This window comes from Arachis hypogaea, chromosome 15 (assembly GCF_003086295.3).
Source record: "Arachis hypogaea cultivar Tifrunner chromosome 15, arahy.Tifrunner.gnm2.J5K5, whole genome shotgun sequence".
NCBI classification, from domain to species: Eukaryota; Viridiplantae; Streptophyta; class Magnoliopsida; order Fabales; family Fabaceae; genus Arachis; species Arachis hypogaea.
The window spans coordinates 153,761,288-153,783,420 of record NC_092050.1 but is presented as its reverse complement, the minus strand read 5'-3'; the positions used below and the strand labels follow the sequence as shown (position 1 = coordinate 153,783,420).

The following is a 22,133-nucleotide window of genomic DNA, read 5'->3' as shown; positions in this document are numbered from 1 at the left end:
CCCTCGGCCGCATGTCTCCCCTTTTTGCTTTAACTTCTTTGAATCTGCATAATACTTGTATATGCTTATTGAAAATTAGCAGCAAGTACTGCTTGTTATGACGCTGTCATTATTAACTTAATTTAATTAATACAACTTATAAATCAATATTTATGCAAGTTATACCTTTCAGGATTATTATTTGACTATCAAGTTTGTCTATATTGCTTTAATTGTTATTATGCAGGTACAACGAAGCTATGCATCAATTGTGAAGGGCATGTCTTAAGTGCAAATATGCAAGAAAACTGCAATAAGGTTCCATTCAATTAAGGTGATGCTTCTTTTAGAGCCCTAAGGCTTTTACATTGGAAGAAAGCTTGAATACTATCCACATGAAGTAGGGCTTAATTGTTTCATTCTTTGCTCCTAAACTCACACCACCCTAATTCTTTCCTAACCACATACCCAAACCACACACTACAATGCTTAACATTGTATAAAACATCACACACAACATCATTTTTATGTTCCTCCTAGCAAAAACAGTGCCTCCCCTGAATTGTGGCACTGCCCAGTTCCCTTTTGAATGTGACGTGTCTCCACTATGCCGAAGAGGATTCTGCGAAGCTGGTTGGCTAGTTGCAGAACCTGGTTGTAGCCTGGAGAGAAGAGAAGAAGGATGTCACGAGATAAATTTAGGGGTTAAGGTTCTATTTATTGAATTAAGCTGGGACTAATTGGAGTCAAAAACTCATGTCATATACACTGGCACTTCGTTAAGAAAAGATTACTGTCAAGCATTGCTAATGACGCTGTAACTTAGCAATGAAGCAACCGATTCTGTTTTGGCAATAAAACTGATTTTAACAGGATCATTTACACTCATCACATGCATTCATTCAACACATGCTTGTAAATAACTATATAAGCTGATTAAGCTGGTCGTAACAGTTTAGATCAATCACTTTAGTTCAAAGAAAATAAAATTCATATTTCTCAAGTTTTCTATTGAACACCGCTTTTCTCTCCTCTGTTCTTCCCTAAGACAAGACCGAGAGTAATTTTACCTTAGACGAACGTCAATGCTGCCAATACCATGGAGAGCTTCATCGTCATTCTTTATGCAAGGATTGGTGAATCGAATATCTTTCATGATGCTACTACTCTCTTGCTTCAATATATGCATTCCACACTCCTCCATTAGGTCATAAATTTTAAATGAAACATTCGCATGATTCCATTTATTTTCAAAGCATATTCCATCCAAATGATACGTTTTTTTTGTCATGGACAGATCAAAAATAAATAGTTCCTGAAAAGTTTGGGTTCTCCCATCTCCACGGGAAACTTGCTTGCCATTGATGCTCACCATGGTTGTTATACGAGTTCCACTGCTGCGCCTATTCCGCTTTAGAATTGCAAAGCAAAGTGCATTCGAAGGGAACTCGCCACGAAACCAGAATGAAATAGAATCTCCCTTTCTCTTCTCTTCAAACCATGCTGGAATCATTGTTCCTGGCAATGCGAACTCGGTTCTTCCATTCTCGTGCAGTTCCTGTGAGTCATTAATATTTCGTAGGTAGTAGTTAGCATACACTATAACAGTATTATTAATCTAATAATTTAAAAAAAAAATAAAAAGAAACCTGATTGAGTAACACGCTTGTGACCTCAGTCAAGTTGCTGCAGCCTACTGCCGAGAATTGTTTCAAATTTGGTGGAATTCCTGCAATCTTAACTAGCTTCGTGCAAAAATCAACTTTGAGGGAGCTTAGAAAGCGAAAATCTTGGATGCATTCGGGAAGGATTGTGAACCTGTTGCTACTCAGGTCTAATGTTTTCACATTGCGAAACCATGCAAGTGCCAGTGGAAAAAAGTTATCTGACAGCATATACTTATCGAGAGTAAGATTAGTCACATTTGAAGAGCTGAGTGTTCCTTCAACCCCCTCTTCCAACTTGTTGCATGATTCCCAAGTCTTATTGCGTTCTCCCCCAATATATAATGTAAACAGTTTTGGCATATTCACGATCACACTTGGTATCCTATGAAAGGTATGGCCACTCAGATTCAAACAGGACAACTCACAAAGGTTTTGAAATGACGATGGCAAATCTTTTATGTTAGTGCCACACAAACGAAGCATTTCTACCTTTTCCATCTTTCCTAGTATTTCTGGGAATTTCGCAAGTCTATAGCAACCAGACAACATAAGTATTTCAAGTGAGGGCAAATTGATAGATGGAAAAGTCCTAAGACTCTCGCAATCTTCAGCTTTCAAGACTTTAAGATTATTGAGGATACCAACTGAATTGTGAACTGTAGTCAAATTCTTACAACCACTGAATGATAATTTTTGTAAAGTTAGAAGACCGGACACATCAGGTATCTCTTTCAAATATTCACTGTTGTCAAAATTCAAAACATTCAAGGAGGCCAAGTTCTGAAAGAAGAAAAACATCAAGACAGAAAAAGTAAAAGTCAAACAAATAACCATGTGAATTTACTAAACATACAAAATCGAAAAAATGAATTTAGTATACTTGCCTTGGATAAGCTATCCAACTTGTATGACTCAAAAAGATATTCGGGTAACTTGAGCATGCAGAGGTGCTTTGGTTGAAAATCATCTGGAAAACCCTTCAATGGATACCTCCTCCAATCCAATACTCTTAAATTGTTTGGAAGATATTTGGGACCTTCGGAAAAAGAACCATTTTTTATGATAAGTGTCTTCAGATTTACCATATCCTTAAAAGCTAGTCCATCCCATTCCACTTGTACAACTTTATTTTTCTTCTTTTTCGATGGATCACCATTTTCATCCATTTTTGAGGAAGGAAATTCCAGATATATAATCTCAACGGTGCTAGTCCCCTTTCAATACAATATTAAAATCATGAACTAATTAAAATACATATGTATACATAAGACAAATTTATGAAGAGTACAGAGAAAAATAATGAACTAGTATTGCATAAAATATATTGAAGTATGAGAAATTATTAACATGTCCAGGGACGGATTTACATGGGAGGGTGTGGGGACAAGTGTCCCCATTGAAATTTTTTTTAAATTTATTTCTGTTTTCATAGGATAAAAATTTATTTGTCCCCACTCAATAAATAAATTTAACCCCACTTCAATTTTTTTTTTTAATTTATTTCTGTTTTCATAATACATATAGAGAGAAGATCTCACTATCTTATAATAATATTATATTGATTATTTAATAAAAATAATTAAATAATAATAAAAAGATAATTAAAAAACAAGTCAGTAATTTAAATTTAGATACAAAAGTGTCATTTTTTTTATGCTCTCTAAAATTTTAATTCCCTTCTCTTGTTCATTTCTGATTCTCTATTTTCTAATAAGACTTTTTTTTTTTACCAAAGATAGGAGACTCGAACCCGCAACCTCTTAATTGAGTATGGGGAGACTATGCCATTTGAACTATTACTCATTAGCTTCTAATAAGACTCCTTAACTTCATTCTTTAATTTCTTTTGATTTAATTAAATATTTATTTTTATCTTTTTATATTTTGTAATCTATTCACTTATTTTGCATTTTATTTTGTAGTTATGCTATTGTATATATATTTTATTACATAGTTAATAGTTATTGAATAATAAGATTCATCAATAATTTAAATTTTGAAATGTAATAATATTAGTAACAAATTACAGCTGAAATGAAAAGTGAGATCTAAACACACGGATATCCATTTCTTTTCAAGTTAGTTCTAGTTTTGTTGGTGATAATGATATCAACCGGAAAAAATTTCAGTTATGAATATTATAAAGAGTCGTAATCTCATGAGAGATGATTTTTAAATTATTATTTAGTGACATATATAAAAAAATAGACATTTAATTATATTGATAATGAAAGAATTATTCAATTTTTTAAAATATAAAACTTAGAAGAATAAAATTCTAAGTTATATGTTATTATTTAAATTACTATATAAGTATTTTAATTTATTAGTTAAATAACTAGAAGATTAATTATATTTTATAATAATAAAATATAATTATAAAATTATTATCATATTATATATACTATGACCCACTAATAAATTATTATCATACAATATAATTTGTGAGCGTATATGTAATAGCCAGAAAAAAAAATAAATAAATAGATAAGGCGGTGGGACCCACTCCTAGATTTTTATTTTCTTTTTTCTCTAACTCTAGCCACACTCTCTCACTCACCTCCCACCGCCGCACACACTCTCACTCGCCTCACACTCTCTTCCCCACAGCACACACACCTAGACTCCACGGAAAAAAAGAAAGAAAGAAAAGGGAAAGAGAGAATAGGGGAGACCGCAAGAAGCGAAGGGAGGAAGGAGGGAGCTATCCACACCAAGCCACCACGCGAGGAGAGAGAGAGAGAGCCACGCCTTGTCACTGCCGGCCTGGAGCTCGCCATTCGTGTCCCGTCACGTCGCCGCCAGCTGCGTCCAGCTCGCTGCCGTCGCGTCGCCATCAGAGGCCAGAACCGAGAGATGCGTTCGAGAGAGGGGACGAGCGCGAGAGACGAGACGAGAAAGGACAGCCGCCGCGCCTTGTCTCCGTCACTGCTGAGCTTCAACTGCCGCCTTGCCAAGTCGCCGTCGCCATTGTTGAGAGAGAAGAGAGAGCTCGAAGAGAGAGAAACAGAACGTGCGAGAGGAGCCATCGTGAATAGAGGGCTGTTTCGTCACCGGTCGCCGTTCGGGTGAACCTAGGTTGCTAATGGAGCTGTTGGTGCCGCTGGAGCTGAACCGTTCCTGACAATAACCCAAACTATCGCAGCTCCACCTTGTCGTTGCCCTAATCCAAATTCTGCGCTCATTCATTCCATTCTACGTCAATCCTCCAATTTTGACACTCCCGATTCGGTATCTTCGGTCCCTTGGGAAGTTGTGAGTAGGCTTTACATTTATAATTGTTTGACTGTGCATCTATAATTATTTTGACATATATCTATTATGATCTTTGAATTATACTCACTATATTTGTCTAGAACGGTTTTAAATTGATTAGAATAATTGATTTATTAAAATTAAATAATTCATTTTTTATGAAGTTTATACTTTCGGAACTATACATGAGACCATATATATTTTTGATGAAGTCTTGCATTATTTTAAATTGTTTGATTTTATTTGAATATCTATTTTTGAGACCATATATATTTTTGATAAAGTTTTGCATTATTCTAAAATGTTTGAGTTTACTTGAATATCTGCTTTTGAAGCATTGAAGTATTTGTTGGTATTCACTTAGTTTAAAGATTGTGAAATATATTTGAAATGTGTTTTGATTAAAAAAAAAAGTATGATTGGAAAGGATTTTGATGAGAAAGTATAATATGATTTGATTTGATTCGATACCTTATATATTGGAAAGATCAAAGATTTGTTGTATTTGAAATTATATGTTTTGAATTGGTTTGGGAGGCTCGTATTAGAAAACCGTAGTTAACGGCGGTTATGACGTTAACTCAGATGCATCTAACTCAGACCCCAGCTAGCAGGGGTGTTGCTAGCCTAACGTGTAGGCCACACGTTAGATCTGTTATTCTGTTAGGACACACGAGAGGAAAGGGCTACCCATTGAGGTGAAGTCGCCCAAGTGTGGACTTTTGATTTGATTTCTGTATGAGAACTCCCTTATTGATTCACTTATTATTATCAATTATTATTTTCTAATTAAAATTATTTTAATATGATGTTTATATGGTCTCATGTCGATTATAGATGTATTGTCTAGTTACTGAGTTGCAAAACTCACCCCGTTTTTTTTTCTAAAAACATTTTTCAGGAACAATTACTTGTCTATGTGAGACTCTCTATTCAAGATGTAACGATCTCCAATGAGTACTTATTCGTTGACGAGTTCTTAGATGTATATATGCTCCATATAACACAGGCAGGGTCCAACCATTCTTAATTATTTTAATTTTTGTTAAAAATGTATAACTATTTATTTTAGAACTTGTAAAATATTTGTAACTTTTTTATTCAATTTATATTTGAGTATATAAGGCTTGCTATAGGATTATTTTCCTGAGCGCCGGTCATGGCTCATTTTGGGCTGTGACAATATAATATCATAAGGTGATAAAGCAAATTTAAAGACATAAAACTAAAATCATTGAAATAATAACTTACTTGTTTTTCTTGTAAAACTTGAACTATATCTTCATGATACCATAACCTGCTACGGTTTCCTGGCATATTTGGTGATTCTTGTCGAACAATTTCTTTGCCCATATCCTCTATCAAATCATGAAATGTCACTTGATCCCCAAACTTAATCTTTATGAGTGATTTATCAACCAACCGTTGAATATGATAGCTCATGTTATATCCATAATGGGCATGAAGTATATCTCCAATTTCTTTCAAGTTGTGTCCTTTAAAGCAACAAGTGATATCAAGAAAAATATTCTTCTCATATTCCTCCAAAGCATTATAACTTATTTTAAGTATTTGTTGGATCTCCCTGTTAGGAATTTTTTCATACTGATGTAATGCAGATTCCCAATGTTCTACTTCTTTTCCAAACAAATTGGAACCTATTATTTCCAAAGCCAACGGATGTCCAGAGGCATAAGTTATTGCACAATTTAAAACATTTGCATAATAACTTGAGTTGACTTCATCATTTTTGAAAGCTTTTTTAACAAGCAATTCAAGAGAATGTTTCTTACTTAAAGCAGCTACCTCAAATGTCTTTTCAACATTATGGAGTTTTAGCAAATGTGTATCTCGTGTTGTAATAATCACCCTGCTACCACCACCAAACCAATTAGGTTTTCCAGCAATAGATTCTAACTGCTTTTGTTCATCAACATCATCTAGAATCAAAAGAACTTTCTTTCCACGAAGTCTTTGTTGTATTTGTGAGGTTCCTTCTTTAACACCTTGTATCTGGACTCCCTCCTTCCCTAGTATCTTACAAAGAAGGTTATTTTGAAGATGTACCAACCCATATTTACTTGAATTTTCCCTCACATCTTCAAGAAAGCACACACTTTCAAAGTTGTCAGCTATCAAGTTATAGACAGCAATTGCAAGTGTCGTTTTTCCTATGCCACCAATTCCATGTATCCCTACCATGTGAACTCGATCACTAGAATCCATTTCCAGAAGTGAAATTATATTTGACACTCGAGACTTTAGTCCAACAGGGTAATCAGCAACGGGCAAAGGTACACGATTAATCTTTCTTGAAATTTCTTCCACGATATTTGCAATAAACTTGTGTTCATATCCATCCCTGCCAAATACACACAGATTCTTATTACAATGCAAAATTGTAATATTTTTTATAAATGAAAAACAATTACAGATGAGAAAGAAATATATGAAGTGAAGTTACCCGTGTTTGAAATGATATCCTGACAAATTAGCAACTTGATGCAGAGCCTGCTTCCATTTGTGCACCTTGTTCAAGTCACTCTTGAATTTCTCTTCATGCTTGGCCATTGCTTCTCCGAAACTATTTCTCTGATGGCGCACATCAGAAGGATCAGCCTCATAGAAAACCGGTAAAACCAGGCGATCATTTCCCTTGATGCAGTGAAGGATGTGGACAAGCTCGTCTAAGCAAAAAGAAGAAGAAGCATAGTTAGGAGAGAGGATAATGATGGCAATCCTGGACTCTTCAATTGCCTTGAGAAGTGAGGGTGTGATTTCGTGTCCTCTTTGAAGTTCCTCATCATCAATGAAGGTGTGGACTCCTTTATCAAAAAGAGCTTTGTAGAGGTTGCCAGTGAAACCATAGCGAGTATCTTCGCCTCTGAAACTGATGAACACATGGTATTTCCATGGATATCTGATGGAAGAAGAAGAAGAAGAATGGGTGGAAAAGGAGGAGAAGGAAGATTGCAGAGGCATGATAAGAAAGAAGGATAGAAAGTTGTATGAATGTTGGGAGTTTTGAGTCTCAGAAAACCAAAAGAAAGTAATAAAAATATAAAGTAATATCTTCACTCTATTATACTGTTGGGCTTCCCTTTACTCTGCATAAAAATGGGAATAAATAACTTTGTAAGATCAGCCACATGTTTTGTTCTTTGGTCAAAATTCAAGGAATGGTGCATGCCTCTACCTTGAAATTTGCATAACTGTTATATTGTTCTGTCATTGGATTCATCTATTATTGTTCTTTTCTTGGGGACTCAGGAGGCCAAGACTACATCACAGTAGACAACAATCCTTATTTTTCTTGTTCTTTTGTACACTGAATCCTCATTGATGCGTCTTGTTTATTCTCTGTTACACTTCTTCCATTTCAGTTGAAAAAGAATCTCTCTCTCAACATTATATCACTGAAGAAATTGCACCATTTGCATTAAGTGCTAAATTGAAAGGCAATCTCAACTTTATAGTGCACAACTTTCACATCTTGACTCCAATGAGCAAAGGCAAAATAAAAAATGTAAGGGGACCTGCTTACAATATAATAATCGAAATCCTCATATCTTAAAGTCCACGCTTTTAAGGAGATTCCATTCCATTCGACTCACAAAATTGTTACATAATATGTATATACAGCATCATCCTAACAGTAGCCGTGAGATTGCACTGAGGATTCAGGAAAGCGTGGGATTGAGAAAACCATACACCTTGTTCGTATTCCTAGTTAGTAGTTAGTACCCATTTCGTTACATATTAAGAGCCCTTCAAAGTAATATATTATATAAATGTAAAACTGATTCTCAAAGTATTATTGATCAAAATGAATGGGACAACTAAAATGAGTAATTTACCTTGGACACATGCCAGTGATGCCCCATCGTTAATCATCATTAAGACAAATTTTGCGTGTTAGAAACATCAATGTCCACTAATCATATGAATTTACCAAATGAGGCTGCTATATTGACAATTTTGCAGTTCTTATTTTCAAAAAACTCCTTCTGTTATGGATTGCACTCATCAACCAAATGAAGAGATGCAAAACTAGCAAGGGAAGTGCCACACTTAATAATAATAATATAATAAATTAATAACAATTACACCTTGACATACACAGGTGGGGACAGCCATATAGCTGTGTGCATGCTGATATTGAATCCTCCCTACCCTCCTTCCTAACTGACAGTTATTTAACCCAAAAAAAGAGTGTGTGTTAGAAACAGCAACGTCCACAAACCAATGCATGTTTGGAGGAGCAAGGGGTGGTTCTTATGGTTGGGGAATGCTATTGAGAGCATGATCATCATTATAATTAGTTGTGTCATTTTGTATGGATCAGTGAATCGAATATCTTCCATTATACTACTACTCTCTTCCTTCCATACGTGCATTCCAATCTCTTTTCCAATTGACTCACTCGGCACCTTTCCCTCAAAACCCTTATAATATGCTTCATATGAAAGCTTCACATGATTCCATCCTCTTTTAAAATGTGGTGCTTCATAATAATAATCATCTCTCTTCAGATTAAAAATAAATAATTGACCCATAAGGCCATACCGTCCAAATTGAACTTGGTTGCCATTGATGGTCACAGTGGGTTTTACTTGAAGTGGTGGGGAAAGGATGTCATGTTTGAGTAGAATTGCAACGCAAAGAGATTTGTAAGGGAATATGGTGCCACGAAACCAGAAAGAAATAGAAGCTCCCCTGCTGCGCCACTCAAACCACCTTGGAATGCTTCCACCTGGCATCACAAACTGGGTGTTTCTACCCTGGTGCAGTTGCTGTCATTTATTCATAATGCAGAAGAAGTAGTTAGCATACATTATTAATTTAATATGAATTATGATGTCATCTGCATTCTTAATTATTAAAATGTAACGAAACCTGATTGAGTAACACGCTTGTGCTCCTCGGACTCAATGATTTGCAGTTTACTGCTGAGAAGTCTGTCAAGCATGGGGGAATCCCTCTAATCTCCCGAAGATGCTCGCAATCATCCACATTGAGAACCACTAGAAAGCGAAATTGTTGGATGCATTCAGGAAGGATTGTGAAATTATTGCCTCCTAGAACTAAAGATATCACATTGGGAAACCATGCAACAGCTAGTGGAAAAAAGTCATCTGACAAATTGCAGTTTGTGAGAAAAAGAGATTGCATATGTGAAGAGGGGAGGGAGTGAGTGAGTATTCCATGAAACCCCTCTTCCTGCTCTCCTGATACCCTCCCCTTATTTCCTCCTAACTCAATCTTACAGATAAACAAGCTTGGCATCATGCCAATGACACTTGGTATTCTATACATTTCATTCTCCTCCAAATACAAAAGCCACAATCCAGAAAGGTTACAAAATGAACATGGCAAATCTTTTATCCCAGTGCCAAACAAATCAAGCTCTTCTAGATTTTTCATCTCTTCTTGAATTTCTGGAAATTTCTCAAGGCTTGAGCATCCAGATAGACCGAGTGTTTTCAGTGAGGGCAAATTAATAACAGGTGGAAAACTTCTGAGTTGGGGACAATTTTCAGCATTCAATATTTTAAGTTTAGGTAAAAAACCAACTGAACTGTGAACTGAGACTAAATTACTACATCCTTCAAAAGAAAATTCTTCTAAAGTTTCAAGATTAGACACATCAGGTATCTCTTTCAAAGAATTGCTGTAATCAAAATTCAAAACTTTTAAGCTGATCAACATCTGGAGAAAAAAACAAACAAACAAATAAAATTAATGAACAAACTAAAATAAAACCAAATAAACCTGATCACGTTAATTTGCAAACATACAAAATCCTAAAAATGAATTTAGTACGCTTACCTTGGATAAGCTATCCAACTTGGGTAACATGTAGAGATAATCAGGCAACTTGAGTATAGAAAGCTTTTCTGGATTAAAATTAGAGGGAAAATATCTCGATGGATACCTCCTCCATTCCAATACTCTTAAACTATTTGGAAGGTATTTGGGCCCTCTGGAAAAACGACCATTTTTTATGATAAGTGTTTTGAGATTTTTCATCTCTTTAAAAGCTGTTCCATCCCATTTTACTTCTACATCATCATTTTTCTCTTTTTTTGACGGATCTTCACCTCCTTCCTTTCTAAATAAAGGAAATTCCAAATGTATGATTTCAATGGCACTAGTTCCCTTTCATCACACAAAAATAAGAACATGATTTAATTAAAATACATGTGTTAAAAAAAGTATTTAATAAACTTAAGTAACAAAAAAAAAACTATTACTTACTTGATTATCTTCTAAAACTTTAACGATATCCTTGTAGAACCATAATCTACTACGCTTTCCAGGCACTTTTGACGATTGTTCTCGACATATATCTTTGCCCATGTCCTCTATTAAATCATGTAATGTTATTCTGAATTTATCAATCTTTATGAGAGATTTTTCAACCAACATTCCAATATGATATTTCATACAACTCCCATAATGAGCTTGAAGTATATATGCAAGTTCCTCTAATTCATACCCTTTAAAACAACAGGCAATATCAAGAAAAACACTCTGTTCTTCTTTTCCCAAAGCATCAAAACTAACCTGAAGTATCTCATGTATTTTATCATCAAGATGTCTTTCAAATTTATTCAATGCAGATTCCCATTCTTCTACTTTTTTTCCACACAAGTGACTACCTATTACTTCCAAAGCCAATGGAAGACGGGAAGCATAAGTTACTGCACGGGTTAAAACATTCTTATACCTTGGGTTGACAATATCTGTTTTAAAAGCTTTCCATTGAAGCAACTCTAAGGACCCTTCCTTATTTAAACCTTGTACCTCATATGTTCTTTCAATGTCATGAAGTGTCAGCAAATGTTTGTCCCGTGTTGTAATAATGATTCTGCTTCCAGGATGAAACCAATCAGGTTTTCCCGCAATAGCTGTCAACTGTTCATGCTCATCAACATCATCCAGAACCAAAAGAACTTTTATTTGGCTGAGTCTGCGTTGTATCTGTGAAATTCCTTCATTAACACCTATTATCTGGACTCCCTCCTTCCCTAATATCTTACCAAGAAGATTATTTTGAAGATGCACCAACCCATGTTTTTGTGAATTTTCTCTCACATTTTCAAGAAAACACACAGCTTCAAAATTGTCAGCAATCAAGTTATAAAGAGCAAGAGCAAGTGTTGTTTTCCCTATGCCACCAATTCCATGAATCCCTACCATGTGAACTCTATCAGTAGAATCCATTTCCAAAAGGGAAATTACTTTTGACACTGGAAACTCAAGTCCAACAGGGTAGTCAGCCACTGGCAAAGGCACACGCCCAATCTTTCTTGAAACATCTTCCACGATTTTTTTAATAAACTCATGTTCATATCCATGCCTGCCCAACAAAGATACACATAGATACTTTTACAATTCAAAATTGTAATAATGAGAAACAATTACAGAAAGAAGTATACGAAGTGAAGTTACCCATGTTTGAAATGATAGCCAGACAAATTGGCTACTTCTATCAGAGCCTTCTTCCATGTGTCCACCTTGTTGTTCATGTGATCCTTGTATCTGTTCTCATGCTTAGCCATTGCCTCTCCAAAACTGTTATTTAGATGGCGCACATCAGAAGGATTCACCTCATAGAAAACAGGCAAAACCAAGCGATTGTTTCTCTTGATGCAGTGAAGGATATGGACCAATTCCTCTAAGCAAAAAGAAGAAGCAGCATAGTTAGGAGAGAGCACAATGATGGCAATCCTGGACTCTTGAATTGCCTTGATAAGTGCAGGTGTGATTTCCTCTCCGCTTTGAAGCTTGCCATCATCAAAGAAGGTGTGGATTCCTTTGCCATTGAGAGCATTGTAGAGGTTGCCAGTGAAACCGTAGCGAGTATCTTGGCCTCTGAAACTGATGAACACATCGTATTTCCATTCATATCTGATGGAAGAAGAGGAAAAGGGATGGGCATAGTAGGAGGAGGAGAGGGATTGGAGAGCCATGGGATGGAAGCAAGAAGGATATATGAAAACCAGAGAAACAAAGTAGTAAATATATATAAAGAGAGAGAGAGAGAGAGAGAGAGAGACAATAATAGTGGGTGTAAGTCTAAGTAAGTCAACTTAGCAACCACGCAGAAACTGCATTCATTCATTATTGATTCCTTTGGAACACCTCTGACCCACGCGTCAAAAGAATCCTAGGCTATGCTACGGTGTAATTCTTATTAACTCTTTCTTTAGAAAACACTGACTTATTATTAGTTTTTGCCTCGAAATTTCAAGGAAGTGAAACCTTGTTTCCCATCGGCCATCATGATTTCTTGTTGCATATTGCATACAAATTCCACGCGGTATCATTATTCATCCCCCATGCAGTAACTTGTCCGTAGATTAAAACTTTAGCAGTCAAAAAAGGTGGAAAAAAGGTTACATCTTTTATAAAAACAGCACTTTGATGTATGAATGAGTAGACAAATGTTGGAATTTAGAACATAAATGTTATAGTTTGTAAGCTTTCATTAATTAACACTATCCAATATAAGATGTGAATTGAATTTGCCTGTTTTATTCTTGTGATAATGTGTGATAATCCCAAATTTCTTTAATTAATCACACTTATACAGACTAATTGAGTTGATGTCATAAGGTGTGTATGAAATCCCAAATTTCTATAATAATTATATATAATATTAACTCATTTAAAATTATGCATAAATATATTTTGTTCTTTCCTCAAAATTTCATGGAAGAATATCTATTTCTACCTTGCATAATTAATTGCTTAGTCTATTATGATTCTCATCTTGTGGACTCAAGCCACCAAAAACAAAAAACAAGAACAATAATGATAAAAAGTGTTATTATCACTTTCTTATAGTCTAATTTTCCTTTTTCTTTTTTTCTTTTCTGTGTAATGAGTCACTAAACTTGTTACAGAACTTCATGCAATAAGACTTTCATGTTTTGAACATAACAAAGGTAATATTAGGATACCTAATCAATTATAACATCCTTTATGTTTACTCTTTTATTAGGAGAATCCATCATAAACACAAATTATATTCCTTCAATCTCAAACAAATATCCAACTGTTAATCTTACTTTAACTAAAATAAATATTTGTTTAAAAAACTAGACAATATTAAATTTTTCATTAATGACCTATTGACCTTACTAAATGAAATAATCAGTATAAAAAGAGTTACTCAAAGTCTCTAAATAATTGTGAGCACCCATATTTAAAAATTAGAACAAAATTAAAGTCACAATCTAATTCTCATTTTCTTTAATACTAACCTAGCCTTTGTCTCGAAATTTCAAGGCTAACGTTGCATAACTATCGCTGTCTTATTTATTATTACTAAGAGTAAGATACAACTGCTACATGAGAAAGAAAGAGAACAAATAAAATAATATAATTTTATATTTGATTTAATTCAACGTAATATATGTGTTTGTGTTCTTAGAATTTGTTGGCATAAAATCTTTCAAGAGTAATCACATGTGAACTTTAACCTCCTTTGTATGTGATGCTTTTTAACTACAAAGTGGAGTAAAAAATGTGATGTCAATGTCCTGAATTGATGTCTATTTTTAGAAAAATAAGTTATTCTCTTAAACCATGCCGGAATGAAAAAAATAGAGTTTACTGTGTTTTCTTTTTACATTGTATACAAATTTCAAGGAAGGAGGGAAGAAAACTGTTACGGACCATCAAAGTCCAGCCCAAATTAGTCGCCGGGTCGAGTCACCACCTCTGACCCAAGCCCAAACTAACCCTTACAAAGGAAACCAGCAGGCCGGTCCCCACACCCGACCCGGACCACACCCGGTCTCTCCATCTGTGTAACTCAGCACACCCTGGCAAACCGGTCGGGTCGGCTTCCCTTGGGAAGCACGCACCTAGGGGTGGCAAACGGGCCTAAACCTGCCGGGCCGATCTGCGTAACCTGCCAAAAAAGGCGGGTCGGGCTGGAAAATTGGGACCGCCAAATAGCAAAAGCCCGCTTGAATCACGGGCTTTGGCGGGGCGGGGCGGGCTTCCCCGCCGGACTTTGTATTTTTTTGGCAAGGGATATTTTTACAATTTTTTTTGTTAAAACCCAAATTCCCCCAACCCAACTTACAAGAGAATGAAGATGAAAATTGAGTGTTTTGGATTATATTTATTTTGTTTTAGAGACAATATTGTTAATTATGTTTTGGATTATGTTTATTTTGTTTTGGGAACAATATTTATAATTATGTTTTGGATAAAAATTTGGTTTATAATTATGTTTATTAGATATTTATAATTACAAAGATTTTAATGTTTGTGAATATAAAAATTATAATTTGTTTATACAATTATAATAGTTAAAAGTAAAAAATAGAAGAGATTTTTTTATATCTTTATATATATTATTTAATAGTTAAAAGTAAAAAAAAAAAGATATTTGGCGGGCTTAGCCCGCCAGCCTGCCGTTAGGCGGGGCGGGCTAGGATTCTGGGACCGCCTCACCAGGCGGGGCGGGGCGGGCTTCTGGCGAGGCGGGGCGGGGCGGGCTTCCCCGCTTGCCACCCCTACACGCACCCATAGCTCCGACCCGAGACCCGGAACGATCAGCACCTCCCACGTGGACAGGGGCAGCTCGCGAATACCCTGGCCAGTGGGTTAGGTCATCTTTTGGACCCATCCAACACCATATATAAGGGGAGAGGTCAGCTCTCCCCCCGAGGTATGTCAAACTTTTACCTAATTCGGCCATCTTCCCGTACGGACTCTGACTTGATCGTCGGAGTGTCCTTGCAGGTGGCCACCCCCTGTGCTCCACTCCACCTTCGACATCATCGACGCACATCAGTCCTCGCTCTATGTCAGCTCAGGGTCTCCCCTGCCCCTCTACTCATCATCATCCGACCCGTCGAGTACCCGAGGACATCAGGTAACGAACATTGGCGCCATCTGTGGTGACCCCGGCGCAGACATGGAGCGACCCATCACTTCGGAGGAGCTCCGTGAAGGAGGCGGGGCCCGCCTGAGTAGGGCAAGTTCGACAGCCCGCGCTTCCGAACAGCCGAGATCCTCCGTCCAACCAAACCAACAAATGTACACCAAAACCCCCGAAAGACGTCCTTTCGGGGGACGGGGGCCGACAGCGCCAAGATCATGCAAGAACTCAGGCATAGAGTACAAAACCTTGAGCGAGAGCTGGCGGCGAGGGGCCGATCCCACGAAGACGTTAGCCACTCCCACGGCGGCGTCAGCCGATCCCACGCCCGCACTCGCTCCCCCTCCCGAGCACACGACAGCCAAGAAAGAAGCATAACAAGGCGCGACGAGGCGTACATACAAGCAACTTCCCGCCCTACCCAAAGCGGGTCGGAAAGCCGCTGGGAATCTCAGAAGGGTAAGGCCAGGAAACAACAGGACCCCCATTATCATGGGAGCCACTCCTTTTCATCCCTCGATCCTCAAGGTCTGGCTCTCGAGAAACTTCGACAAGCCGACGGACATGAGGTACGATGGAACCAAGGACCCCCAGAAGCATATCACAGCCTTTGAAGCGAGGATGAACTTGGAAGGGGTAGGCGATGGGTCAGATGCTGGGCATTCTCTGTGACGCTGGCCGGCCCGGCGATTCGATGGTTCAACGTCCTCCCACAAGGGTCCATCGCAGCTTTCACAGACATATCCCAGAGCTTCCTAGCTCGGTTCACGACACGCATAGCCAAGGCAAAACACCCAATCAACTTATTAGGGGTTACCTAAAAATCCGAGGAGCCGACCAGGAAGTTCCTAGACAGGTTCAACGATGAGTGTTTGGAAATCGACGGCCTCACGGACTCAGTCGCTAGTCTATGCCTAACAAACGGCCTGCTAAATGAAGACTTTAGGAAGCACCTCACAACTAAGCCTATATGGACCATGCAGGAAATTCAAAGCGTGGCTAAGGAATACATCAATGATGAAGAGGTCAGTCAAGTTGTAGCAGCCAATAAACGGCAGCTCCCTATAGGAAGGTTCACGAACTACACGTCACTTACAGCGCCTATAGTAGAAGTCTACCAACAAATTGCAGACAAGGGAATCCTATCTAGACCTAGACCATTGAAAGAGAGAACGGGAGGCAACAAAAGCCTCTACTGTAATTATCACAAGGGATTTGGTCACAAAATCCAAGACTGCTTCGACCTCAAGGATGCCTTAGAACAGGCCATCAGAGAGGGAAAACTGAGCGAATTCTCCCGGCTCATCAGAGAATCGAGGAGGCAAGAAAGGGAACACTCCGAGAAAGATCGGAGCTGAATTGTTAAACCAAGGCAAGAACCCACAGGGGATGCCAATAACCCCCCAACTTTCGTGGTCAACATCGTAGTTGGGCGCGACAACCCCCCCAAATCCAAGTCGACAGCAAAAAGGGACACCCGGGTACTCTCCATCTCGACAGATGGTCCCGTCACAAGCAAAGGGTATCCCACAATATCTTTTGGCTCGGAAGATAAATGGTTCTATGATCTCTCCGAAAACCCCCCATGGTAGTTACCGCGATGGTCGGGACAGGACTAGTCAGGCGTATCCTCGTCGACACGGGAGCTGATTCTAACATTCTGTTTAGAAACGTGTTCGACGCCATGGGGCTCAAGGAATCCAACCTCAAGAATCACCAGCCCGGAGTCATGGGAGTAGGTGACAACTACATTAAACCCGACGGGATGATCTCTCTCCCAATCTGCCTAGGAACTGGTGACGCCAAGAAATCGGTTATGGCGGACTTCGTAGTCCTCAGAGACTCCACTGCCTATAATATCATCCTAGGGAGAAAAACTATCAATGAATTCTCAGCTGTAATATGCACCAAGTTCCTAACAATGAAGTTCATAACGGACAAGGGAACAGTTGGTTCCATAAGGGGAGACCTAGAAACGGCAATCGCCTGCGACAGCGCCAGTCTCTCCTTAAGGAAAGAATCTAAGAGGGCAGCCGGCGTATTCCTAGCAGATCTGGACGTCAGGATAGAGGACAAGCCAAGACTAGAACCAGAGAGGGACATGGAAAAGATCCAAATAGGAAAGTCAGCAGATCAGTTTACCTTCGTAAACAGAAACCTGCCCCATGAACTCAAGGGCCCCCTCGTAGATATCATAAGGGCAAACAGCAACCTCTTCGCATAGACTCCATCAGACATGCCGAGATTGGATCCCGAGGTCATATCCCACCGGCTAGCCATAAAGCCTGATGCCAAACCGGTAGCCCAGTGGCGAAGAAAGATGTCGCAAGAAAGGGCTGAAGAAGTCGCCAAACAAACAGCAGGGTTGCTAGAAGCAGGGTTCATCAAGGAACTCGAGTACTCCAACATGGCTATCCAATGTCATCCTAGTCAAAAAAGCCAGCGGAAAATGGAGAATGTGCGTTGATTACTCCGATCTGAACAAAGCATGCCCAAAAGACTCTTTTTCCCTCCCCAACATCGACACCTTGGTTGACTCAGCGGCAGGATACCGTTTTCTCAGCTTCATGGATGCCTATTCTGGCTATAACCAGACCCCGATGCACCAACCTAACGAGGACAAAACGGCATTCATAACACCAGGAGGCACCTATTGCTACAAAGTAATGCCCTTCGGGCTGAAGAACTGATAAACCCATATTTTATGATATATTTTATGCTTAGTTTGAGTGATTTATTCAATCCTTCACCCACTTATTCATATTAATTGCATGGTTTTACTTTCCCTTCCTTATTATGTGATGTATGTGAAAAACATGTTTCCTATGCTTAAAATTAACAATATGATAAGTTTACTTTTTGCAAGATTCACGTCGAAAAAGCAAAAAATGACGAACGATCGACCTAACGGGAACCCGGGACTGATCACCCCGGGAACCATAGGGACCAAAATTACAAAACGACTCAACGATAAGCAGCAGAAATGATAAATACCATAAAAGCGGTAAACCAAAAGGCCGCGACGGCAAGAGTAAACAAAACATAGCAAAAAGCAAAGCCGCGACGGCCAGAGAAAGCAAGCAATAACCAAGAAAAACGGCAGTAGAAATAAAAATCCAAAGTATTCGTTACAACCAAAGGGCGCCTTATAATAGGCCCCAAAATAAAAGCAAGTACAAGAACAAAGCAAGGAACATAGAGATTAAGATAAGTATCCATCTAGTGCTTGAGGATGTCAACAATCTTCCCGCCCTCCACTGTCTTCATAGCCCCAACTTAAGAAAGGTCAAGGTCGGTAGCCAGCACGACCACCTGGAGCTTAATCCCTTTCTCGGTCAGCTTGACGGCCTCCCGGGCCCCCTTTGCAAGCTCCTTATTCTTCTTCTTCAAGGTGGCCATCTCCTGAGAAGCAGCCTCTGCCGAGCTCTCCACCAACTTCAATTTTTCCTCCAACTCCTCGACCTTCTTCTTGGTAGTAGCAGTCTCACCACGGGAAGTGTTCAAATCCTTCATCAAGGCCATATCCCGATCCACTAGCCTGTTAATCTCTTTGGCATCTTCCTCCGCCTTCTTCTCCTGCTCGGACAATTTAGTCTTCAGAGACTCCTCCCGAGATCTTGAATCCGTCAAGTCCTTTTGGGAGTTCCGAAGCTTCACTTCCATGGCATGATAATTGCCCAAGACAGGCTCCACTTTTTTAGCAATAGCTGCGGCTCAAAGAAGGCTTCGGTAGATCCACCTTGCCTGCCCGGAAAGGTCGGCCTCATGGAAGAACTCTTCAGTACCCGGGAGCAACTGTGATTCAATAAAGCCATCGGCATCAAAATTCTTCTCCATAACTGAAAGTGCCTTCCCAGAATCACGCTTCCTCCTCTTAGGGTTACCGACGACCTTTTCGTCATCACCAAAACCCAAATCCTCCTCATCAAAAGGAGTCTCCATTTCCACACTTTGGAACCCCGAAGTATTCTTAGGAGGAACATTCTCTGGCTGAGCCTGGTCGGCCCCGTCAACCCGACCACTGGCCTCCCCAGTCTCCCCCTGCTCCTGACTCGCCGAAGGAGTCATCGAGGAGTTGTCATCACCCTCATCATTTCCCTTGATGAGGTTCATCAAGTCAGCTAAGATTTTCTTCCCACCAGCCATGGAAACTGCAAGCAAAGGAAGAAAAAGCAAAGGTGTGAATAATAGGACAACAAAGCGTTAAAAAAAAAACACAAAGGAAAAAGAACTCACCAATATACGACCGACCGGCCTCCTGGTCCCCCATAACCATACGAGGATTAAGGTTTTTCTCGCCAAAAATAGCTAACAAAATATCAGCGATACTACGATCCTCCGAGCTCAACCAGTCATAAGAAATTTTTATCAGGTAATCGGATCCCGTCCCAAAACTCCAATAGGTCGGGATCCGCCTCTCTCCCTCCACCGTAAGCCAGAAGGGTTGATGACCCTCGATCGGCCTAACTTTGAAAAAAGTAGACTTGAAGCCATGAAAGGAGTCCTCGAAGAGACCAAAGATCCTGCGACCTTGCTGGGCCCTGAAGGACATGTACCCCTTCTTCGCTTTCCCCTGGCGAGAAGGATTCGTAAGAAGGAAAAGATAGAGGAAGACGTTTACAGAGGTCGGAAGCTCCAGGTATTCGCAAACCATCTCAAAGCACCGGATGGCTGCCCAGCTGTTCAGATGTAGTTGCGACGGAGCTACATCGCAGCGATTCAGCAAACCCATGACAAAAGGGGAGAAGGGTAGGCGAACCCCTAGGGTCGTAAACATGGGTTCGTAAATCCATAACCAGTCAACAACCCGAGGAGCCGCCAGGTTCTTCTGACAAACGCGCTCCCGATTAGCAGGGACATAAACCTGGTAAAGAGCCTCCTCAGGACCTCCCCCACACAAGAGCTTAGCCTGGCGCAACTCTTGGAGGCCCTCCTTTGTAACCTTGGAAGGGGTATCCCTCACATCAGAAGAAACCCAGGCGTAATGGTCGACGAAATCGGCCAGCGGCCGCTGGGCTTGGTCGGGGAGAACGAGGCGATCAGCCATACCTACAGTGGGGGCACCACTTAATCAGAACGGGAGGTTGGGAACCCGCAAAACAGCAAAATAAGTTACAGTTAAAACCACCTCCTAAGATACCCCTACCCTAACCCAGAACCTAAAAAGCTAACCCAGAAAAACCCAGTGGTGCCCCCTCTAAAGGAAGAAGCAAAGAAAAACAAAAAAGAAACCTAGGTATGCACATAACACACAAAGGCACCAAGAAAAACTAAAGAAAAGGAAAGGCAAGAAAAACTACAGCAACATACCAGAAATGTAGAGTCTGAGAGAGTTGAAGGAGAAATCCAAAAAATGAAGTAGCAGTAGGAGCAGGAATGAAAAGCAGAAGCAGTAGCAGTTCGAGAAAGTAGAAGAGGAAAGAAAGGAAAGTGGAGAAATAAGGAGTTGCGAAAATATAAAGGGGAAAACGTAACCGTCAGGAAGAAGCGCTAAAAGGCAGGGGCATACCTGTCATTTTGCACGAATTTCAAATCATGAAAAGATGGGCATTTAATGCCCCGCACAGAAGCCAAGGAGGCAACGCCAAAAATGAGATAACCACGCGTGCAAGACAGGAAGCGCCACGAACGAACTCCCGGGAAGAGAGAATACATCCCCCTGCGAGTAAGACAAACGCACCTAGCCACGAACTTCGAACTTCGAGGCGGTGCGTTGGGGCACTATTACGGACCACCAAAGTCCAGCCCAAACTAGTCGCCGGGTCGGGTCACCACCTCTGACCCAAGCCCAAACTAACCCTTACAAAGGAAACCAGTGGGCCAGTCCCCACACCCGACCCGGACCACACCCGACCCGGATCACACCCGACCCGGACCACACCCGGTCTCCCCATCTGTGCAACTCAGCACACCCTGGCAAACCGGTCGGGTCGGCTTCCCTTGGGAAGCACCCGTAGCTCCGACCCAAGACCCGGAACGATCAACACCTCCCACGTGGATAGGGGCAGCTCGTGAATACCCTGACAAGTGGGCTAGGTCATCTTTTGGGCCCATCCAACACCATATATAAGGGGAGAGATCAGCTCTCCCCCCGAGGTACGTCACACTTTTACCTAATTCGGCCATCTTCCCGTACGGACTCTGACTTGATCATCAGAGTGTCCTTGCAGGTGGCCACCCCCCGTGCTCCACTCCACCTCCGGCATCGTCGACGCACCTCAGTCCTCGCTCTACGTCAGCTCAGGGTCTCCCCTGCCCCTCTACTCATCATCATCCGACCCGTCGAATACCCGAGGACATCAGGTAACGAACAAAAACATAGACTA

The 22,133-nt window shown here is 39.9% G+C and overlaps 2 protein-coding genes and 1 long non-coding RNA gene across 3 annotated transcripts; 1 reads left to right on the top strand and 2 right to left on the bottom strand.

Annotated features, from left to right (window-relative positions):
• Positions 1–264: 264 nt before the first annotated feature.
• LOC112751483 (TMV resistance protein N) lies at positions 265–8,012 on the bottom strand. The gene is made up of 6 exons (XM_025800636.3): positions 7,366–8,012; positions 6,153–7,263; positions 2,531–2,860; positions 1,629–2,426; positions 1,050–1,537; positions 265–641 (listed from the first exon to the last, which is right to left on the bottom strand). The coding sequence occupies exons 1-6, from the start codon at positions 7,881–7,883 to the stop codon at positions 425–427; spliced, it is 3,462 nt and encodes a 1,153-aa protein (XP_025656421.1). The 5' UTR covers positions 7,884–8,012; the 3' UTR covers positions 265–424.
• Positions 4,173–6,020, top strand: LOC140179272 (uncharacterized). Its single transcript, XR_011872849.1, has 2 exons — positions 4,173–4,901; positions 5,803–6,020. It is a non-coding gene; the product is annotated as an uncharacterized lncRNA (long non-coding RNA).
• Positions 8,013–8,848: 836 nt separating the features above from the next.
• Positions 8,849–13,082, bottom strand: LOC112751480 (disease resistance protein Roq1). The gene is made up of 5 exons (XM_025800632.3): positions 12,357–13,082; positions 11,160–12,264; positions 10,731–11,060; positions 9,798–10,610; positions 8,849–9,694 (listed from the first exon to the last, which is right to left on the bottom strand). Exons 1-5 carry the CDS (start codon positions 12,875–12,877, stop codon positions 9,098–9,100), a joined length of 3,366 nt encoding a protein of 1,121 aa, XP_025656417.1. The 5' UTR covers positions 12,878–13,082; the 3' UTR covers positions 8,849–9,097.
• Positions 13,083–22,133: the final 9,051 nt, after the last annotated feature.

Excerpts from the sequence above, each read along its gene's own strand:
- LOC112751480 (XM_025800632.3), bottom strand. The coding sequence starts at position 12,877 with ATGGCTCTCCAATCCCTCTCCTCCTCCTACTATGCCCATCCCTTTTCC. Across the intron at positions 11,061-11,159 it reads AAGTTTTAGAAGATAATCAA|GGAACTAGTGCCATTGAAAT; the intron begins GTAAGTAATAGT and ends GTGTGATGAAAG. Across the intron at positions 10,611-10,730 it reads AGTTGGATAGCTTATCCAAG|ATGTTGATCAGCTTAAAAGT; the intron begins GTAAGCGTACTA and ends TTTTTTCTCCAG.
- LOC112751483 (XM_025800636.3), bottom strand. The coding sequence starts at position 7,883 with ATGCCTCTGCAATCTTCCTTCTCCTCCTTTTCCACCCATTCTTCTTCT. Across the intron at positions 7,264-7,365 it reads GGATATCATTTCAAACACGG|GGATGGATATGAACACAAGT; the intron begins GTAACTTCACTT and ends TGTATTTGGCAG. Across the intron at positions 642-1,049 it reads AGCATTGACGTTCGTCTAAG|GCTACAACCAGGTTCTGCAA; the intron begins GTAAAATTACTC and ends TCTTCTCTCCAG.